Source organism: Bidens hawaiensis, unplaced genomic scaffold (assembly GCF_021521415.1).
Source record: "Bidens hawaiensis isolate Kalapana, Puna unplaced genomic scaffold, B.hawaiensis_p1.1 tig00013130_1, whole genome shotgun sequence".
Lineage (NCBI taxonomy): Eukaryota > Viridiplantae > Streptophyta > Magnoliopsida > Asterales > Asteraceae > Bidens > Bidens hawaiensis.
Window position 1 is genome coordinate 62,558 of NW_027492111.1, and position 22,079 is coordinate 84,636.

At 33.4% G+C, this 22,079-nt stretch overlaps 2 protein-coding genes and 1 non-coding gene across 3 annotated transcripts; 1 reads left to right on the forward strand and 2 right to left on the reverse strand.

The window, feature by feature from the left end:
* Positions 1–1,571: 1,571 nt before the first annotated feature.
* LOC143543523 (mitochondrial phosphate carrier protein 3, mitochondrial-like) lies at positions 1,572–5,541 on the reverse strand. The gene is made up of 6 exons (XM_077035830.1): positions 5,245–5,541; positions 4,034–4,395; positions 2,459–2,502; positions 2,161–2,375; positions 1,903–2,027; positions 1,572–1,608 (listed from the first exon to the last, which is right to left on the reverse strand). The coding sequence occupies exons 1-6, from the start codon at positions 5,539–5,541 to the stop codon at positions 1,572–1,574; spliced, it is 1,080 nt and encodes a 359-aa protein (XP_076891945.1).
* Positions 5,542–10,204: 4,663 nt separating this feature from the next.
* Positions 10,205–10,276, reverse strand: TRNAD-GUC (transfer RNA aspartic acid (anticodon GUC)). Its single transcript has one exon. It is a non-coding gene; the product is annotated as a tRNA-Asp (tRNA).
* Positions 10,277–10,481: 205 nt separating this feature from the next.
* Positions 10,482–17,973, forward strand: LOC143543522 (coiled-coil domain-containing protein SCD2-like). The gene is made up of 17 exons (XM_077035828.1): positions 10,482–10,795; positions 12,200–12,375; positions 12,541–12,610; positions 12,765–12,806; positions 13,055–13,117; positions 13,219–13,268; positions 13,358–13,385; positions 13,883–13,957; positions 14,063–14,173; positions 14,391–14,451; positions 14,533–14,649; positions 15,355–15,473; positions 15,563–15,632; positions 16,249–16,290; positions 16,441–16,481; positions 17,080–17,206; positions 17,733–17,973. Exons 1-17 carry the CDS (start codon positions 10,631–10,633, stop codon positions 17,870–17,872), a joined length of 1,497 nt encoding a protein of 498 aa, XP_076891943.1. The 5' UTR covers positions 10,482–10,630; the 3' UTR covers positions 17,873–17,973.
* Positions 17,974–22,079: the final 4,106 nt, after the last annotated feature.

Genomic DNA, 22,079 nt, shown 5'->3' on the forward strand with positions numbered 1-22,079 from the left:
AACATATCCATATTTAATCCTAGACGTTAAATTTAATGAATCAAAGGTTCTAATGAGGTTTTCTTAACTCGCTTGGGTTTTTATTATATCCATACCCTTTATATATATGGGAAGTTAGCGTACAACTGAAATTAGCGTGTTAATTGTGAGAATCAAGTAGAGTAATTATATATACAAGTAAAGTAATTATGTAATTACATCATATGTAATTACATAATTACTTTACTTGTATATATAATTACTCTACTTGATTCTCACAATTGGCACGCTAATTTCATTTGTATTTGATCCAACCCTATATATATATATATGAATTGCGATTTATTACTAATTTCGTTCCCTCCCCACATTAAAAAAATAGTTCGAATCAACTCACCAATTACATTTATTTAATCAGTCCATCAATTATATTCTTGGAAAATCTTAGGGTTTTAAATAAAACCCACCATATACATTCTTTCTTTGAATCATCCCACCAGATATTACCATATTAGAGTTAGAATCGGCCCACCTGAAATTAGGGTTTTAATATTATTTTATCTGTCCTATGTTTCTTCTTCTTCACGCCACTTTTACATAAAATCCAATCTTCAAAACGTCATTATCAGGCTGGTGTCATTCAAAAAGTGGGAGCCGGGTTCTGTTAGGCGCCATCCTGCCTATATAGCATGGAGGGCACCCTTTTTCTTGTCCACAACACCCAACCTTATAATTTCAATCTCGCATGATGTCATCGTGGCACAAACGTGCAGGCTGGTTTTTGGTGGAAAACGCCTCACCCGTAATGCTGTGATGATGTTTTTGGTGGAAAACGTTCCACTAAGAACTCCCTAATATGTTTTAAGCCAACACTTTGCCCTTACACTTAACAAAAAAACTTAACCTCGTTAATTGCGGGGACCTTTATTTTGACACTCAATCAAACTTTCGTGATATATACATGATACCATATGGACTTAAAACATATCTGTGTATTCAAGACAACTAACTTGGTTTAGGGGAAAAGGTGTATGACTTTCAACCAAATAGTTGTGAGTTTTAGTCTCACTTGATACATGAGGACAAAAATAAGGTGAAAAAATTAGCTTTTAAATAAAAATTAGTGTATCTAAAGTTCACTAAATAAAAAGAAATCGCTAATGCCTAACGGGAATATTCTTTTATCAAGGCTCTATGGCTCTATTTATAATACAGAAAGTAATGCACTCTTTAAGTTTATTTATTTTTCATTTTTTTAACAGCAATGAAGGAATTTATCCCTCTTAAGTGACCAATGTAATACATATACATTACTGTATTTAACGTTAAGCCGTTGCAATAACATTGATGATAACTTTAAAATTTTAAACTTGTTTTATACAACAAGTTGCTTTATACTTTAAGAAAGTATATACATGCATATATACATATATATCATATCGTTCTTTGTATATCTATAAATGTGTGATGTGTCTGACTAGATAACAGACCGAGTGTAACAAAAGCTAACCTAGCGTTATATATCTTGAGCATTCTTTATGCCCCTCACCATACAAAACCGCTTGATTGGCTTTTACTGATTGCCCGTAGTTTTACTTAGCGGGAGGAGCAGCACCGCCAGTTGTAGGCCTACAAACAAAATTGTTCTTTCATCATTGTAGAAAAAACATAGTCTTGTTGAGTTGGAAAACATGTAAAAACAGGTCGAGTCATGTCAGGTCGACTAAAATCACCTTCCTCCATTATTAGTTGTTTTTATGCATAACTAAAATGTTAATACAATTGAAAACACATATATTTGATTGTTTTATATGTAATTAATATTGAAAAACTAGATTGACCTGAAACACCTTTTGTCAAAATGGGTCGGGTCAGGTTGACCGAAAACGTGTTTTGATTGAATTAGACGGAGAAGACACTTACAGGCCGACAAAAACTTTGAAAGCATCATAGATTCCCCATTGTGCTCCAGTAAGAGTCCCGATCATAAAGATACGAAGAGGGAGACCACGAGTGAATAAGCCAACCAAACCAAGTTTCTTAACAGCCTGCATCACATGTTTTAAAGGACATGTTTGGATGTGTATGAACTATGAAGGTAACAAACTTTTGCTGCATTTTAGCATGTGATTCAATACACTTATAAAAAGTAAAAACAATATGGAGATATATAGTACTTACATCACCAGCAGTAGCCCCTGGAGCATTATTAAGGAAAGAAACCAAATTATCAGCTGGATGTGAGACAATGGCACAAAACACACCAGCCACATAACCACCAGCAAAGCTCACTCCAAGCTGCAACTCTTTGCTACATTGGTCCTTAGGTTTCGGGATGGCATACTTGTACAATGACTCCACAATTTTTTCAAAAGATGCAAATTTCATCATTGTATCTACAAATGTAAACCATTTTAACTTGGCATGATTATATAGAAACTCTATGAAACATGTTTAACTTTAGTAGTTAAGAACTTACATGGAATTTGTCTTCCCCAAAGAGGAGCTAAACCCTTGAAAAGCCTGTAACATAATATCAAAACTATATGAGAACCAAATACTTATCCAACTAAACTTTTAAATTAGTTAAAAAGATAAAGTTACTATTGTTAGAGCCGGACCTAACCTGTTGGTCAGGCCAAATGAATAACCGGTCCAATTGAGTACCTTTGAACCGCCTTCATTTCAACCGGCCGGTTATAGTCGAGCTGGCTAAACTAGACTACTGGTTGGACCAGATTTCAAATATTTTTATTTTTATATTTTTATTTTTGATTTTAGAGTCTCCTTTACCACTTCATGTTCTATATTTGTTTATTTCAATCTCTATATTCAGTTAGTATTACAAATCTACACCAAAAAATAAATTAGTTACATACAAGATCTGCTTCATTTCAAAAATTCCAAACAATATAAGAAGTTTAAGAACTCTTAACAACAATCATTTCATTTTTATATTTTATTATATATTATATTTAATATAATTTGAAGGTAGTTTTGTTATTTGTTATATGTATTCTTATATAAGGGAGGGATATTTTGAGAACCATGATGAGTTTTAAGAACTTAAAAACTCCATTCTAGGCCACACATTTAATTAAATGTATTAGAGTATGTGGTTGAGATTAAATCTGGCAAAAAAGTCAAATTAGGAGAGAGAGAAAAGATGTAAGTGGTTACACTAACTTTTATGTCCGTTACACATGTGTAAAAAGTCGAGTCGGTGTGTAAAAAATTCTGTAATTTTTTTACGTTTATGTAACTTACACATATTACACATGTGTAAAAAAAATTTCGAAAAAAAAATCGTTGCACTGAGTTCTTTCAAGTTCTTAAAACTCAAAGGGGTTCTCATTTGAAATCTCCCCTATATATATATATATATATATATATATATATATATATATATAGGGTAAGGCTAAAATAAAAACTCCACTTGAGTTGTGAAAACTCTAGAAACTCATTCTCAACCACATGTTTTTAATTAAAGTTTGAAACTTTTGGTACACAATTAAAGTTAATAAACAATGTAAAAGTAAATATAATTTTTTCTCTCTCTTTAACACATATAAAATTAATAAAAAAATGTTAAAAATTGCAAAACATTTTTTTTTAATTTTTCGATGTTTTGTATTATATGTAACAACATATATTGCATGTGCAAAAAAACAAAAAAAAACGATGTTACATAGGGTTTTCATGGGTTTTCACGACTCAAATGAGTTTTCATTTTATATTTCCCCTATATATTCGTTATTACACATATACATGCATGCAATTTAGTTTTTATATAAATGTAAACTTATGACTACATATATATAATCGCAAAATCACATATAATAAATGGCAAAACTACCCACAAATAACGTTGAATGCATAAAACAAATAAATAAAACGATTGGTGTCAGGAGTTTTTGAAGTTCTCAAGAGATCCAAACCCTATATATATAATTTATGACATCATCTAGTTTGACCAGTGGATATGTGAGGCATCCGGTTTAATAACGTGTCCGGTTATGAAAACACTGAAAATTAGTTAAAGACAAAATCTTACCCAGACACACCATCAGCTTTAATGAACTTTGGAAGGCCATCCGACAGACCGTTAGCATATCCAGGTTTTGTTTGGACGCGAACCTTAACCGCCTCAAACGGGCAAAGAGCAATATCAGCAATAAACTCAGCGGATGCGGACCCAGCAAGGAAGATCAATGTTTTATATTTGGTTGCATACTTTAGGCCCGCTATGTCAGAATACTTTTTCTTGAAGAATTCATAAAACCCGAATTTACAAGCACCCTGTACGCTGTAACCGAATAAAGTTGGAACCCAGCCCCTGAAAAATCCCTTCATTCCTTGTTCTTTGAGTAAGACCCCAAAACCAGAAGAAACACTCTTGTACTTTGTTGGGTTTATCTGAAAAGTTGGATCATTAAACAAAGATCATGAGTCATTTATCCATAACATTCATATATGTCTTAAGCATCTTTAAGGAAAATAAATGTAGCCTTGTAACCCTCCATGTTTATTCGAGACTAGGACCGACAATGATAAACTACACAAGTTTGTAATAGATGGGATTAAACGTTATATTTTTAATTTAAATAGGGGTGTTTGCATGAGCTTTTAAATTTACTTATTTGCTTTCTGAAAAGCAAAAGACACTTTTGAAAAGCTTCATTTTGAAGCTCTTGAAGAAGCTTTACCAAATACCTTTTCCTTTTTAACAAACAAATAAACAAATAAGCTAGTTTTAAAAGATCAACCAAACACCCTCATACTTTGCATATACACACAAGAAACAAAAATAAAGGAATATATAATCTTGGGCACAATAAAACTTCGGACCTCTTTAGTAGCCTTATTTTTAATACATGGAAATGTGTTTCTTGCAAATGTAACAAGATTTCATTAAATTATTACCCAATGTTTTAAGATATGTGATTAGATGGCATCACAATAATTTAATACATGTTTACAATTTTGATATGCATTTGCAACTTTACTTATGTTTTAGTTCAGAGTTGTTACGAGTGAATTGCACTATTCGTTCTTTACATTTTTATAAAATTCAGACGTTGCATAATAATTTTCCTTTATGTTTTATTTTTTATACGGTGTGTTTAATTTTTGTCTTAACCACGTCAACTTTTTCAATTAAGTCTGGTATTTTACGTTGCACGTGAGGATAAGTTGGTCTTTTACGCCATTTGATCACCTTAAGAAGTAATTTATTACATTACAAATAAGAACACATAATTCAACCTGCATGTTGCATTTGACAAGATCCAGTGGTGTTACGGCCATATGCGTGAGACCGCAGCTAAGAATACCACCAGCTGTACACGCTCCATAATACGCCGGAGAAAACATCGCGATCTTTCGTGGCTCACTCGGAGCTGGAACCACGAAAGCTCTTTTGGTAACCGATGACGACGGTGAAATTGATGAGGGAAATGATTTCTGTTGATTCGTAGACAAATTGTGAATGGCACCGAATCCATTTGCTGAGTAGAGGAAGTTTGGGATGAGAGATTGCCGTGAGTTATCCGTGAATTCCATCGTGATTGAATTAGAGATGTAATGAATGCGAGAGAGAGACAGTAAGAGGGGATGAAGGTGGGATTAATGGTGGGAATGCATGCGCATTTGAAGGCTCTTCGATTGTTGCCAGCCGTACATTATTTGAATGGAAATTTTGATGTTTTTCTAATTTACAATATTGCCATCATTCATTTACACTGCCCTCGCAAATATAAGATAGTGTCGAATTATATGTACTTTTAGTTTCGGTTAGGGCCATAAACGAACCGAACGAACACAAATAATGCCTTGTACATGTTTGTTTGTTAAGGAAATAACTAATTCACGAACACTTACCGAACGACATTTTATGCTCTTGTTCGTTCATTAAGGAAATGAGTGTATTCACGAACGGTTCACAAACAAAAATAAAAAGCGGCAGAGCCTAGAGATTGAGACAGATGTATTCATCAATAATGTGAATAACGAAAGCCTGTAAACAGATCGAACGAACAAGAACCTGGGCATGCTCGTGTTCGTTCGTTTGACTTTAAACAAACACGAACATTTAATCGAACAAATATTTATGTCCATGTTCGTTTATTTAAAAAATGAACATTTGTTTTCGTTTATGTCTGTTTGTTTAAAATCTAAACGAACATAACGGAACAATTGTAAATGAACACAAACAAACATAAATGAAAATACTTAAATGAAGACAAATTAACAAATATAAAACCTTTAAATAGATAACTCATCCATATTATATTTAATTATTTTCTTTTAATATACAAACAAACATAAATAACCACATAAGCAAACTTAAATAAATGAACATAAATAAACGCTCATGAACATAAATGAATGCTCATGAACATAAACGAACGAATGGAACATGTGTTCATGTTTGTTCGTATAATTAAACGAACATAATTTTTGTGTTCATGTTCGTTTAATAAATAAATGAACATAAACGAACTTCCCGTCAAATAGTTCGTGAACAGTTCACCGAACTAGTTCCGGTTATGTAAAATGAACAACAATATTGTCACCGGCTAATAGTATATCTAATGTTTTTGTTCAAATTTAAATCAGTATTGCGGTAATGGCCTTTTTGATTTTGGGACTTAAATTTCATGTCTTGCCAATAAATTCCTTCTATTTTATTAGAACTAAAAGAATTCCCTTTAAACATTTCATTGCTTTAGTTGAAAGATTCTATTTAAATTAGAACTAGTATTTAGGACCCATGTTTTGCGACAGGATTGTAAACCGAATAAAAAATATGTAAAAACGTTAAACCACGAACATGTTGTAGGTCAACGCGAATTCAGTTGGTGTTGGGTTACGGAATTAAAACTAAACCCCTCAATGATAAAATACAATAAATTATTATACGTAGAACCAAAAAAACCGGCACGCTAAAGCTGCGAACCGAAGCGATTTCAGTTTGTATCGGTGGTACCGACACTAATCCATAAACATATATTAATAAGCAAAAAAAAACATACTTTAAGTGTGCAGTATCAAAACTCGAAACACAGATAAAAACATGTGTGATGATGGGATATTTGTAAATCATAAAAAAGTTTAAGTCATTGTAAAGACGAACTATAAAAAAATATGAAAGCAAGCTCTAAGACAATCGTTTAACCAACAAATAAAACATGTAAAAGCGACACTCGTCCAAATTAAAGGTTCAAAAATATAGTTTTAAAATATTATAATTAGATGAAAAGAAAAGTAAAATAAATGATTTGATAGTGTAAAAATATATATAAAAATAACAAATAATAAACTAAAGCTTGGGTAATAAAAAAAATGAAAGACATTATTGGTTGTAGTTGTGCCCTTGTGCAGAAAATTGAATAGGAATTTTGTGAGAACTAAATCTATATATAATAATTTAGTTATTCATTATGACCCGTTAAACATCCATAGTTGAGTAGTTAAAGCACCTAATTCATAATTTGTGAATTTGTTGGTTCAATTTCTATCAGATGCATGCCAATGTGATCGCCTGGTATGTATGTCGGATGCATGCCCAATGTGATCGCCCAGCATGTACATTGGAATTATCAGTTATTGATACACCAGTATATATTATTCTAATTTAATTTATTTAGCTAACAACGAATATGTATATATTATAAATTAATCACAGCCTCTGATAGTGTTAGTATGTGTATTACATGTCTTTTTAATGTGTTTGTGTGTGTGTTTTAGTGTGTTATGAGTGTGTGCGTGTGTATGAACCTGTTGTGTATATATTGTGATGCGTGTATGTTTATACGTGTTATGTGACACAAGCTCGCATAAAGATGAATTACACTATATCTGTCGACATCATGCATGTGTAACAACTTTAGATATCCAATACGCCACATTTCAAAATACTATAAATTAATCATTTTGCATTCCAAAACATCATGTCAAATATTTAGCCTGGGTGTTATGGAAACTACTCCCTTAGCCAGTGAGTGCATAGTAGCTACTAGCTAGGCAAACACTTCTACCATAATAAAGGTATTGAAAACTGACCGAATGCCAATTTTGTTTTTGATTTTTTTTAGTTCCGGTGCTGTAATGAAAATATTGTAAACCAACCGAATTTGCGTAAATTCACTGCCTTAATGGTCAGGATTGACAACGTTCAGGTTTTACTAACGTTCGAGTTTTACTGAAGAATGTTACCTCATTGATCCATTCAATTTTACTATTTGTTTTTTGTTTTATTTATGGTTTTAGTACCAGTACCATAACGCTTGTAACCAAAACCGACCAAATTGGCTTCAACTTACCACCTTATCGCCCGGGATTGACGATGTTTATGTTTTATCATAAACTGACTAGCCCCGACACAACACGCCAGGCAAAATCTAGTTCAATATAAATTTAATGTAAATACTCTATCTCAATAAAATGTTAAATATAATCTTCCTAATCATTGGGAAAATGTCATAATCTTATCTTATTAAAACTTTAATGAGGCTCAAAGTTTTTATGTTTTACCAAGTCAGTCCATATTTAAAAATTAGGCCTAGTTTTCAAATGTTTCATTATTTAACTCAAGGTCATGTTTTCTAAATTTAAACCTTTATAGTAAACAAAAACAAACAACTAAACAAGCTTCAGTCCAAAGAATTGCAATCGGCACAACTCATGACAGCACAAGCCTTGCTCGCTGACGCCAACAACTTCTGACTACGCATGCAACACATTTGTTGCCCTTCGCTTGAGACATATCCTGATTTCCGATCGTCTGATTCATGATTCGTGACTTGCCACTCTGATTTCTGAATCAGAAACTCCAATAGCCCTAATCTGACTCATGAGTCATGACTCACCACTTTGCATTTGTAACGACGTTTTACATACTTTTTATTGATTATATGAAATTTAGTTTGATTATATATTTTATATGACCCGGGCATCCCACCCATGCTCTCACGCTATCTCTATGTTTTGTACCCTTGAACGCTGATGCATCATGTACCGAAGACATATATAATATTCACACAGGTAAATACATACGCACACATGTTTGATAGTAGAGAACATTTAATGCTAAATCAGAGTATAATTAACTCGAACTAACTCAATTTTTCATACAGCAGATAGTTATAAATATATGTCAATAGAATATGTTTATTGACATATAATTACTACTTCTTAAATAAATATTATATATAAAATAAAATGAAAATTATTAGAATATGTTAATAGAAAAGATTGAAAAAAAAAACAATACATAAAACATATATAAAGTGGAATGAAAATTTACTAGAATATGTCAATAGAAAAGATAGACAAGAAACAAGACATAAACATTCATCTGTTCAATTTAAATTGGACTTTCCAATTCCACAAACAAGTTTTGTAACACACATTTAATTATTGGTAAAACACTAATTTTTTCTGAACAACAAAGTCATGGACATCCGGGATCACCCTTCCGCTTAAAGAACAGAACGTGATGACCTGGTTCATCAACCCGGAAGAAAGCCCACAACTGGAAAGCCCTCCTAACTCAACACTAAATTAAAAAATATATTCGCCATTCTTGGCTACTTTGTATAGATTACCCGGGACCAAGAATATCATAAATGTATTATTAGAAATTACCAGAACCAACTATTCTTGGCTACTCATAAACACTCTTTATGCAGCTAGAAATTACAAAAAGAAAAAATAAGAAATAAAAAAACAAGAAAGTAATAATCTTACTATACTATTAAAGCAAAACAAGATGTCCATATGTCCTTTAACTAGCATGTCCACATAGGCTTCCAAGTCATTTGGTTTTCATCTATAGAATCGCCACATAATTCACTAATTAATTTTTTCTAGAATCATAACATCACTAATTAATGTTTCCAAGAATCATAACCAACTATTTTCTTTCAAATGATTTAAAAACCGATTTTAACTACAATTAATTATTTATAACTGATTTTGTGTTTTCTTTTTTAGTATGACTATTATTTTAGCAATTCAATAATTTGTAACACGGGCCACTATTCTAGTACTTATCAAAGGAACAATATTATTTGATATTTGAAGGTCTCTCATATATGTATTTGATAAACAAATGAAAGTTTAAGGGCCGAACGTGCTAGTTTACTACTTATCAGACCCATAAATATCAAATTAACATAACTTGCAGGGTGAAACTTGTTAAATCTAAAAAACACAAAACATACGCCGTTGCCGGGGATCGAACCCGGGTCACCCGCGTGACAGGCGGGAATACTTACCACTATACTACAACGACATTTGTTGCTTTACATCTATCAGTAAAAATATTAAAACGGAAAAGGTAGTTTATCAAGTATATCGCACTCGAAGCCGTTTCAACTCCATAATTGTGTCTGCCAAAATACCCAATTCCGGCTGCTAATTACTCGATCCCAAAATCTAGCAATAGCAATTCAACAAACTCTAGCGGACCGAGAGTCCGGTCTACACACGCCAATGGAGCGGCGGTTCCAGCAGCACCGGTTCTTCCTCACCGGCCAGGTCTCCGGCTCACCCTCGGTCAAGGCTAGGTCAACCTTCCGGATACTCAACCATTAAGCGCACTCAGAACGTTGCTGCCAAGGCTGCGGCTCAGCGGTTGGCCAAAGTCATGGCGTCACAGACTACTGATGTTGACGATGATGATGACGAAGATGATGATGACCTAGGGTTCCGGTTTGCCGCTCCGACGTCGTTTGGGAATAATAGTAACGGTGCTGGTAATGCGTTGTCTGGTGTTTCGTTTGCCAGACCTAATAGATCGCCGTCGCCTGCGGTAAGTCAACGCTGCTTTTGACCTTTTAGTTTGACTTTGTTGAGACTTTAGATCCATAATTAGTTATAAATTCTCACTGCATATTTTGACCTTGTAGTTTGACTTTGTTGAGACTTTAGATCAAAGGTAATTGGTGTCTAGATTCTTAACTGATAGGAGTAGAGTTTCAACTAGAGGTTAATAATTAGCTATAGGAATTGAAATAAATTGCTTGATTTAGAGTTGCATGTACAGTAACAATGCATATTCGAGAATTCAGATTCCATTTACCGTAGTTTTAAAAGCCCTTGCTTCTTGCGTCTAGGCTCCTTTTTTCAGGCCAGGCTCAATAAATGTGCTTTGAGTTACCATGCGAGCGCTTCAGTATTGTCTAGTTCGTCTAGGCAGAGAGGGAGAGACCTGGTGTTCCATGTGATCCAGTGATACATGCTCCCAACATTTAGTTTTGGCGGCATCTGGTGATGATGGGAGACTAGGCGAGCAGGCAACGATCACTAGTTCGATCCTTGAACTGAACGGGTTTTATCTCATTGCACTGTCGTGCATTCGGGCGAGTGTTCACTACGCTTTGGCCCTAGTGAGGGTTTTCCCGCGGTTCGGAGACGAGTGTATCCCGATGTGTGGTGAATTTTGCCAGTAGTCGATTTGGAGGATTCATTTGCCCTTCAAAAAACAGAGAGGGAAAAAAATCGATCTAAAATTGCGATTATAGTATACTGATCCTAAATTTGAAAACTAAGAATTGTGCTTGAAGAATTAAACCGATTCCAACAAACGCTGCGTCCTGGACTTATCAAGCCGTGCAATTGTAGAGAAGGGTGCCATCTGATTCTTCGCTATATGAGCGAATTAAAAAAGCCGAAGATTAGGGCTATGTGGAACCAAGAAGGCGACAGAAACGCAAGGAGTGCGATTGAAAGTTAGATCTAGGAGAGGTCAAAGGAATTACATTGAACATTTTGTTATTCATGTTTTGGAATTGCATTTGACTCTTGACTATTTTAGAACTTTAGGTACTAGTTAGATGATATTAAATGTTATTTTTCTTATAGATAATGCATTTTTCTTTTTCTTATTTAAGCACACTTTTTTATTTTGAAGCCCTCGCTTTTTTTGCGTATTGCGCCTAGGCCCTAGGCGAGGCCTATGCGCCTAGCACATTTGATAACTATGCCAATTACATCTCAGCGACTCCAAATTTGTAAATATTATTCAAAATTGGGGATTACGTATATACTGAGGTTGCTTTTGTTGTTTGAAGAACCTTGATCTTGATAGGTATAACTAATATGGCAGTTTGATTTTGAATATTACATAATTAAGTAACTAACTTCATTAATTACACTATATGTTTTTTTATGGTCTGTGTTGATGTTCCAACTACTTTGTTATGATGTTATGTAGTTAGGTCGGAACTTTATGGAGCACACGCCGTCTAACCGTTCAACATCAGCAGGAAGACCATCAGTATCTGTTAGAACAGGACAAACCATGCCACCTAGCAGACCATCTTTGAGACAACCGGGCTCCATTCCACCCCCTATAGACCCCCCTGCCGCTCTTCAACGCCGGGAAAGAAGGTAATAAATGTGTTTCCTGTTTATATTTGGATGTTTGATTAATGAATGAATGCCTGTATGCCACGTAAGGTTGTTTGTATAAATGATTAGGAACTTAACAGATAGTTAGTTTGTACTAGCTAAAGGGTTTGAGGGAAGTATTTATTTATTGATTGTAAATTGTAGATTTACACCGGACGCTGGACGTGGCAAAGAAATGGGAGATCAGCATGAGGCATCTGCACTTCGAGATGAAGTATGAATATGTTATTAAAATTAAATTTTACTTGTTATGACACAAAAAATGAAAATTTATATATTGTTATGATACATAATGGGCTTATTCGATAAACTAGCATTCACATGAATTTTTACATGTCTTAACTGATGTAAATCGATACTTATTGCAGCTTGATATGTTACAAGAAGAGCATGACATTGTTATAGATAAGGCAAGTGCCGTCTGATTTATTTATCTATTTATTTTAATGATATACATATATATATATACACATATATATATATACATATACATATATATATACATATATACATATATATATATATACATATATATATATACATATACATATATATATACATATATATATATACATATATACATACATATACATATATATATACATATATATATATATATAGGTAATTGTATAACAAATTAGTTATATTTCTATTTCAGCTTCGTCGTGTAGAAGAAAAGCGTCAAGAAGCGGAGGCTCGGGCCCGGGAGCTTGAGAAGCAGGTATAAACTTAAAGGTTATTCACAAATAATCTTTATGTTGGCACTTAATAATTTTAATTATACATATTATTGCATTAATCTGCAAAACATGCATCATAAAGGTGGCTTCTCTAGGAGAAGGCGTATCTTTGGAGGCCAAATTGCTGAGCAGGTAATATATTTTGGTTTAAGAATTAAGAGCATGTTATATCATTTTTTATGCATAACCTATAGAAACTGATACAATATATGTTTGCACAGGAAAGAAGCAGCAATACGTCAAAGAGAGGCAAGTTCAACATAAATTTGGCACTTAATTACAAATTGTGGAGCATATATAGATAGGCCACCTAAAACAACTTTTGAGGCCAACCAAGTATCATTTTTTATTCCGGCAAAAAAATTGTTTGAAGATTGTAATATACAAAATGCTCTAAATTTTCTTGAATTGTAAAATGAAAAAGAATACCTCAAATCTTATCAAATTATGTTTGTAAATCTATCATGAGTTGATTAATCTGTGTAGTTTGAGGGGTATTATTGTCATTTTATAACTCCAGATGTGACGGAAGCTTTTAATTTACGAGCACTTTGTCGTTTTGCAGTTTTAGGCAAGTTTCTTTGGTCTAAAATGGGATAAATGAAACCAAGTTGAATAATGGGTGGCCTTTAAACCTGTTTTCATAGTAAAGTCTTTTGAACAATAACTATCACTACAAATTGTTTTTTAAGATTTTCTTTTTTTTTTCTTCATAAGAATTTATTCTGAATTACTTTTTGTTCCAGGCTGCTCTAAAAGCTGCACAACAGACAAAAGATGGAAGAGATGTAGAAGTTTCTAACCTTCGTGCAGAACTTGAGGTAAATACATGGTAGATACTGACTCAATGAGTTCTTTTCTTAAATATTACTTGTTTTTTTTTAGGTGCTGACAATTTTCTTTCTTTTTGTGTTTTTTTGAATTAGAAAACAAGAGAAGAGACCTTGGGTGCCATGGAGCAGCTCAAGGAAGCTGAATCTGAAGCAAAAGCTCTTCGCACAATGACACAGAGAATGGTTTTGACTCATGAAGAGATGGTAAGCTTGATTTTTCCACGGATTGGTTAACGGGTGAAATGGGTTTGGTTGAAATGATTGCTTTTTAGTACGGGCTATATCAGGTTGAGTTGAGTTGTTCTGCCAACAACATTTTTGTTCAAATTGATGTGTTATATGGTTTCTGAGGCTGCCGTTTTATTATTATTTATTTTATTGTATATCTTATTGTATTTTCTTTGTTTTTGAATTCATTCAGGAAGAGGTAGTTCTAAAGAGGTGTTGGCTTTCTCGTTATTGGGGTTTAGCTGTACAATATGGTAATCTTTATGCCACATGTCATACCAAAAACTGGAAATTGAATTACATGTATGATACCTTGAATTCCTTTGGTTTTTAAGGTATCTGTGCTGACATAGCGGGGTCAAAGCATGAACATTGGTCATCATTTGCACCCTTGCCATTTGAAGTTGTCATTTCGGCTGGTCAAAAGGCGAAAGAGGAGTCTTGGCATGGTGGTAAGTTCGCTAATTCAACATTTATCAACTCACTGCTTTCAGTTAATATAAATGGGTCAAAACATGACCAGGTTGAAAATGGGTCATCTTAAAAACGGTTTGGGTTGGCCCACACACTACTTTTTCTTCATGTTTTTAAAAAATATTTACCCATGTTTTTAGCAGATTAATACTGTTTATGCCTATCATGGGAAAAACCTTGTTGAAAATTGTAAAATGACAAAATGCTCCAAAATCTGAAGCTTATCACATTTATAGTTATAAATTATTAAATTGATAAAATTAGCCTTGAATATACTCAAACATTCTCGACAGTCCATGTAGAGTTGTTTTCTTTGAGTACATTCAGGGGCACTTTTGTGATTAATATAATTTCCCAGCAAGACTTTTGGATACTTGGGTCGTCCACGTTTGTCTAATCCTAAATAATTATGGCCTTCAATTGTGATTGCAAAAATAATATTGTTCCGATGATAATATCAGTTCTTTAATAACACAATTTTGAAAGTTGTATACATAAAAAATAGACTTGAGACGAGTTTCAACCTGTTTAACCCGTTACCCAGTTTTTCAAAATATTTAATTTTACTTTTTGAGATAATTAACAAACCAGATCGATCTATTTATAAGTAAATGGGTCTAATTTTTCCACCTCAAATTTATTGGCTGCAATTCCTTTCAACATGTTATCATGCATGCGAGCAGGTGACGATGATTCTGACAGGAGAAAACTTGTTCGTGATATTAATGACTTAACAGGGGAAGGAAATATTGAGAGCATGCTTTCAGTTGAGATGGGTTTGAGGGAAATAGCATCCTTGAAGGTTTATACAAAACCTTAATTTTTGGACTGATGATTGTTGGTTAAATATATGTTTAATTCATAAAATGTGTTTTATATTTGAATTTGAAGGTAGAAGATGCTGTTGTGCTGGCAATGGCCCAACAACGTCGTCCTAATTTAGTTCGCCAATCTATTCCTGGTATGACTCACAATTTATCTCATCAATAAATTACTCAAAAGGTTAAGTGGTGTGAAATGACCAGAATACCTTATACCCTTGGGTCTATATATTGTAGTATAAAATATTATGTATATTTATTAGTTTTAGGTTTTTTATTTTCTAATTTATAATAGTACAGGGGTATTTTGGTCATTTCACATCTATTTAACAGGAAAAGGTAATCCCATTCAAGTCCTCACTGGACTAAAGGTGTAATTTTTAAAAAGTTGTATCAAATTAATTGTATGTGTAAACCACTGGGGCCTTAGTTCTAGTTTTTATATTCTATATATATATATATATTTGAAAAAAACACCTGTTCTCTGTTTGAACATATGTCTTTTTCCTATTATTATTCTTCATAGGAGAAAGGTGGATGAAGTCCTAAAAATAGAGTGATAACGACGTCTAAGCAAGTAATTATAGTTTTCCATAAAATATTCATTTTTTATGAAATTGACAGTTCAATAAACATCACTTAACCCATACACTAGAAACTAATAATTATGACATGAAATAGCACTAATCGCATAATCAATTTCATAATGCAACCATATGATCATAATCACACCTTACCACTTTTAATTTCCTGCAGATCCAAAATCCCCGGGAGATACAAAGTTTGTGGAGGGATTTGGTAATGATCTTATTTGATTGCTTTGACAGTTTTAGTATGATTTTATATAATTTCCACATGTTTGTATAGTTCTCAACTGCATGATACACATGCTTTGCCAATTTTATAAATAATTTAGTTTATGTTTTGACCAACCCAACTCTATTGCAGAGTTGAGTCTTGAGGAGGCTGAAGATGTTTCCTTCAAAGAGGTTTGCTGCTTCTTTATCATCCATTTCTAGTACCCCTCCACCCAAACAATAACACAATAACGATAACAATAAATGGAAAATTGATGGCATTAATTGTCACATTCTTTTCAATGTGTAGTGGTCAGACAATTTTTATGACTGATGTCAGTCAGGGATAGAGGGAGATTGTCTGTAAAGGTTTTGCTCCTCAAAACAGGTCAAAAGTCACACAATGCGTTCGATTACATGCAACCTCTTAAAATGTGTTTATGCTAAGAAACTATGTTACTATTGTAACATTATAGTTTTTTTAATCATATATAATGCATTTATAACTCAAATGGGGCAAATCAAAATTTTAGCTAAAATGGAATCGGGCCAAACGGGTTGAAATTTGCCTAGAAAGTATGTTTAACGCTTACAGCATCCTTAATTGTTTTAGTTTCAAAATTAAAATTGTTATTGTAATAAAATAGTTTTTGTATTCAGATTTGACGCATTTACTATTTATCGAAATTTGGCATAAAATGTTTGTAGGCAAACCCAAACCATCCCATTTCAACCTGTGTAGACCAAGTATTCAATCCTGCCGTTTAGGCTAATACGTATTGTTATGCAGGCTTGGCTTACATATTTTTGGAGAAGAGCGAAAGTTCATGGTGTAGAAGAGGATATCGCTGAAGATCGACTTCACTTTTGGATAAGCCGTAGTGCGACGTCTCCCACTTCTCATGATGCGGTTGACGGTATATTTATTTATCCAACTTTCCATAAGATAGTGAAGACACCAAAAAGAGAATTAGATATGATTATTCCTTTTTTACTTTTATTTAAGAATAGAATGAACAATATTAACTAGAATTGACCATATAGGCAGAGGTTTGATAATTGCTCAAAAACGGGTTCGAGTTGAAACATACCATTTCTGGTGCTGGTGTAAATGGGCTGGTTGAACCACATACACAGTATTTATTCATTTTTTTTGTACAGATTTTATAATATTTGTTAATTTTAAATGAAAAATAGGGCCATCACAATAATAATCTGGATTGTTGAATGATATGATGTAGGAGACATTCAAAATTGACTTAGGGTCAAATTCAACCCGTTTGACGCCTAGTTATAACAGTATAGTTTTTATAATCATTTTTAACAGAATGACTATTTATCGGAAAAATGAACAAAATGTTTGCGAGTCCACCAATCCAACCCGGAACTGTTTCAACATTTTTTTTGTTTTCCAATATTATATATTTTTTATGTTTCGTACAGTTGAACGAGGGTTAACAGAATTGAGGAAGCTAGGGATAGAACAACAGCTATGGGAAGCATCCCGCAAGGAAACCGATCAATCGGCTTCATTACCAGTTGAAAATACCAAAGATTCCGCCGAGGATGACGCCTTGTTGTAATTCTGGTGTATTGTTTAATTTCATTTTATTTTGCAAAATTTTTTTCCAAAATCTGAAAAAAATATATATATAAAAAGAAAATTTTGCTGTTTGATGTTGATATATGGAATATAAATTTGTGGCTTGTTTAAACGAAATATATTTATTCGATAATAAGTAATTAAGGGGTTTGTTCATTATTGTAATATATACAAATTTGATTTACAATTGTTTCATTCAATGTGATAAACATAGCTAGTAAGTAAATGTACCTGTGCGTCGGACAGGGCAGTGAACCTGTGTGAAAAACTAATGTTAAAGCATTAGAAAATGAGAATGAGCGTCTTACGGTTCATGCAATGAACATCGACTTCAATTAGGAAAGTAAATTATGTAAACTGTTAAAACGCAAACCTAATCATGCCAGAGTAGAATCCAATAATGCCTTGCAACATTGCCAAAAATAATAAATAGAAACCAACATTGTCTTGAACATATATATAAATGGTGTATTAAACCCAATTAAAATCCAGTTACATGGTTATCGAATTTTGATATCAAGTGATCACCTTCAACTGTTGAATTAATGGGTGCTGAGTGAGTTGAATCAGACACAAACCAAAAAATTGTATCACGTACGCGAACTTGAACATGGCAATTATATTCGCATGTTTAAGAAAACACTACCCGTTATATAAAAAAGGTATTTGAATTTTTTTTCCCATATTAGTACTTTTAAATTTTAACTGTACACATTTTTTTTTATTTTAATAACCAGTTATGTTTAAAGTATGTGAATTTATTTCTATATTTTTAAATTTTTAAATTTTGGTATAATATATACCCAAATAGGTATACATATAATTTCTTTTTGTAAAAAAAAAACCATGATCATGCTTCACACTAGTTTGTTTATCTTTCAGGTGAGCTCTATGCAACTTGAGCTTTACATAATTCGAATTTGTATGATGATACACCCCAACCTCATGAATTTAGTAGGTCATACAAATCACATTAACAAAAACTAGTCCAACTACTTTAAAATAAAAACTTTATAAATCTTAAGTGAATAAAAACAAAAAGTTTGTTACAACAGTGAAACGATATTGTAGCAGACGCATCATAATATATTTTGTAACGTATTCAAATATTTATTATAAACTCCGGCAAATATATAATTATATATCAAAGTCAGCCATTGTCTTTTCATCTTAACTCTCAACATGAATAACAATGGAGAAAATGAAAATGTAATGAATAACATTAATCTGCCTAACATCATGGTTGAGTTTGAAGACAATCTGTTTGCAAATCAACTCGACAACCCTCTCCCGTTCACTTCATTTTCACCTATGTTTGACAGCAATCTAGACTTTAATCATGCATGGTTTGATCAGTCTGGACCATCACAGATATTCCCTCCCGCGCATCCAAATTGGTTTCCGATAATGGAAGATTCGGTTGAGGTGAACGTCGGTGGAGGAAATTCAAATGTTCCTCGTGTTTTTGATGGTTCTGCTTTGATACCATACGGGATGAACAAAGAAATCGCCATTGAAATCGATAATGATGCCCCCTCCTCGGGGAAAAAAATCATGGGCCCGCCACTGGTCACAGAAGGTAGCTCAAGTGGTGGTAGGAATAAAAAGGGAAAGGAGATTATGTCGAAGAATTTCTTAGGAGAAAACGCCATTGATTTCGATTATGGTGCTACTGCTCCCACTATCTTGCAAGAAATCCTGGATCTGTCACTGGTCACAGAAGGTAGCTTCAGTGGTGGCCAGAATGAAAAAGGAGAGGAGATTCCGTCAAATAATTTGTTAGCAGAAAACGTCGTTGAAATCAATGATGGTGCTCCTTCCGCCTGGAAAGATATACTGGATTCGCCACTAGTCACAAAAAGTAACTATACCGGTGGCCGAAGTAAAAAAGCAAAGGGGAGTCCGTCGAGTAATTTGCCAGCAGAAAGGAAACGCCGAGCAAAGTTGAGCGAGCGACTAATATCCCTTCGGTCTGTGGTTCCGAAAATAACTAAGGTAAGAAATAATTATTGATATTTTTATGTGATCATGATCCTCATGGTATATATATCTATCTCTTCATGTTTTTATGATTCTAATTATATAATGTTGAACAGTTGGATCGGGCATCCACTCTTGGGGATGCGATCGACCATATTAAAGATCTATCGGATAAAATAAATAAACTTAAGCTCGAACTTGAGTCAGCCCCTTTGCCGACGCCAGCCGTCGCCCATACTGCCGCCCTAGAAGAGGCTTCTCAACATCCAACTAGGGTATTTTTAATTGTTTACTAATTTTACTTTATTGTTTATAAGAGGAGTAATGATACATTAACCAAAAAATCTATAAAAATAATGTTGTTTTGGTGACAAATCTTTTTTATGTAATGCGTAGATCGAGGTGAGGAAACGAGAAGGCGGGATAGTGATTATACACATGCGTTGCAGTTGGAGACCGGGTCTGTTGCATTCAATTGCAAAGACTCTGAATAATCTTGGTATAGACTCCCAAGATGTTGTGTATAACTGTCTCGATGGCTTCACTCTTGATTTATACCGCGGTCAGGTACATTCATAACTTTAAAACCTTAATATGAAGATTTTTTGTGAGAAAATAAACATGTCGATAGTGGTTTTATTAATTAATATTCGGTGTTAACGTTTTGTTTCTAACGTTTTCTGCAGCTAAGCAGTGACGTGCCCGAGGATCAGATAAAGGCAATGCTGTTAGAAACGGTCAGAGACCATGGTGTGGTGTAGCTTGTGAGTAGTAGAAAAAGAGAGTTTATCTGAATTTGAACTGTTTTCTATGTTTTTGTCCATCCAACTTATGTTTTCTTATTGAAATGAGTGTTTTTTTCCTTTGTTATGTAAATGGTGGTCTTGTTTAATGCTTGAGAATCATTAATCATGGTTCCACAAAGTTCAGGTTATGTTGGTGATCCTTGTGTGGCTAGTGGTTTGTGTAGAAATTGATGCTTGAACACATGTAGCCACACCAGACTAGTTACATGATGGTTTTGAGTTATTTACCTTATCAATATTTTTAACCATTAACCCAACCCCCCCCCCCCCCCCTCCCCTTCACTTTATAAAAAATAAACTTCTTGGATGGCTTTAGCGAATATAGGTCATAAGTAATCTGAAGTGTAAAAATAAATATAACTAATAATAATAAAAATTTAATAGTACTTTGTCTTTACGTATGGATTTGCATTAATACAAAATATGAATTATGAAATAAAGATATATTTTTAGTTGAAAATCATTATTAATAAAATAAAATAAACCAAGGATACGATTCTAATAGTACGACTCAATCTAGAACAAAAGCGGTGCAAGAATACTCAACGCAACCTTTATGTATACGGTTCTTGGTCTGACTAGTTGGTCCCAATTATGAGAACAATGCTCGTATGATTTGCATTAATACAAAATATGAATTATGAAATAAATAATATAACTTTAGTTGAAAATCTTTATTAAAAAAAAATAAAATAAACTGAGGATACGATTCTAACCGTGTGATTCAATCTAGAACAAAAACAGTTCAAGAGTACTCAACACAACCTTTATGTGTCCGATTCTCAGCCTGACTAGTTGGTCCAATTATGAAAAACCGAATATTTTTTGTAGAATTAAATTGAATTGTGAAAAACCTTTAGATATGTAAACTTACCATGTTGCTTGAATAGTTGAATAATTTACAAATTCCCAAACCTCATTTTTGGAACCTATAGTGATGAGTATGGTGATAAATGAGGTACGAGAGATACATGTGAAAAATCCCAACGATCATCGCTATGTTAATCTTAAAACGTGTTAAATCTTACCGTTAGTAGTGTAACCTGAGATAATTGGAGAGGTCAATATATGTGGAAGTAATTACGATTATAACAAACTAGTATTGTACCCGGCGCGTTGGCAGCTGGTAAAACCTTAACGTTGAAACCAGATGTTTGTAAAACCCGAACGTTACGTCGGTGAGTCGACGCAAATTCAGTTGGTATCATTTATGTTCGTTATGGTATAGACACTGTTGATAAAACCTTAGTGCTAAACCTAAAATATATATTCATCAAATCAACATATAAAAAATAAATTATATAACAAGATGTTTGTTTGGTCGGTAAACCCGGGCGGTAGTAAAATCCAAGCGTTGTCATTCGCGGGCATTGAGACGGTAACTGAACACAAATTCGGTCA

Bases quoted from the DNA above. Each gene is read 5' to 3' on its own strand.
- LOC143543523 (XM_077035830.1), bottom strand. From the start codon at position 5,541: ATGGAATTCACGGATAACTCACGGCAATCTCTCATCCCAAACTTCCTC. The intron at 2,503-4,033 runs GTAAGATTTTGT...ATTATGTTACAG, and splicing joins AAAGCTGATGGTGTGTCTGG to GCTTTTCAAGGGTTTAGCTC. The intron at 2,376-2,458 runs GTAAGTTCTTAA...TTACATTTGTAG, and splicing joins TTGGGGAAGACAAATTCCAT to ATACAATGATGAAATTTGCA.
- LOC143543522 (XM_077035828.1), top strand. From the start codon at position 10,631: ATGGCGTCACAGACTACTGATGTTGACGATGATGATGACGAAGATGAT. The intron at 12,611-12,764 runs GTATGAATATGT...TACTTATTGCAG, and splicing joins CATCTGCACTTCGAGATGAA to CTTGATATGTTACAAGAAGA. The intron at 17,207-17,732 runs GTATATTTATTT...TGTTTCGTACAG, and splicing joins TTCTCATGATGCGGTTGACG to TTGAACGAGGGTTAACAGAA.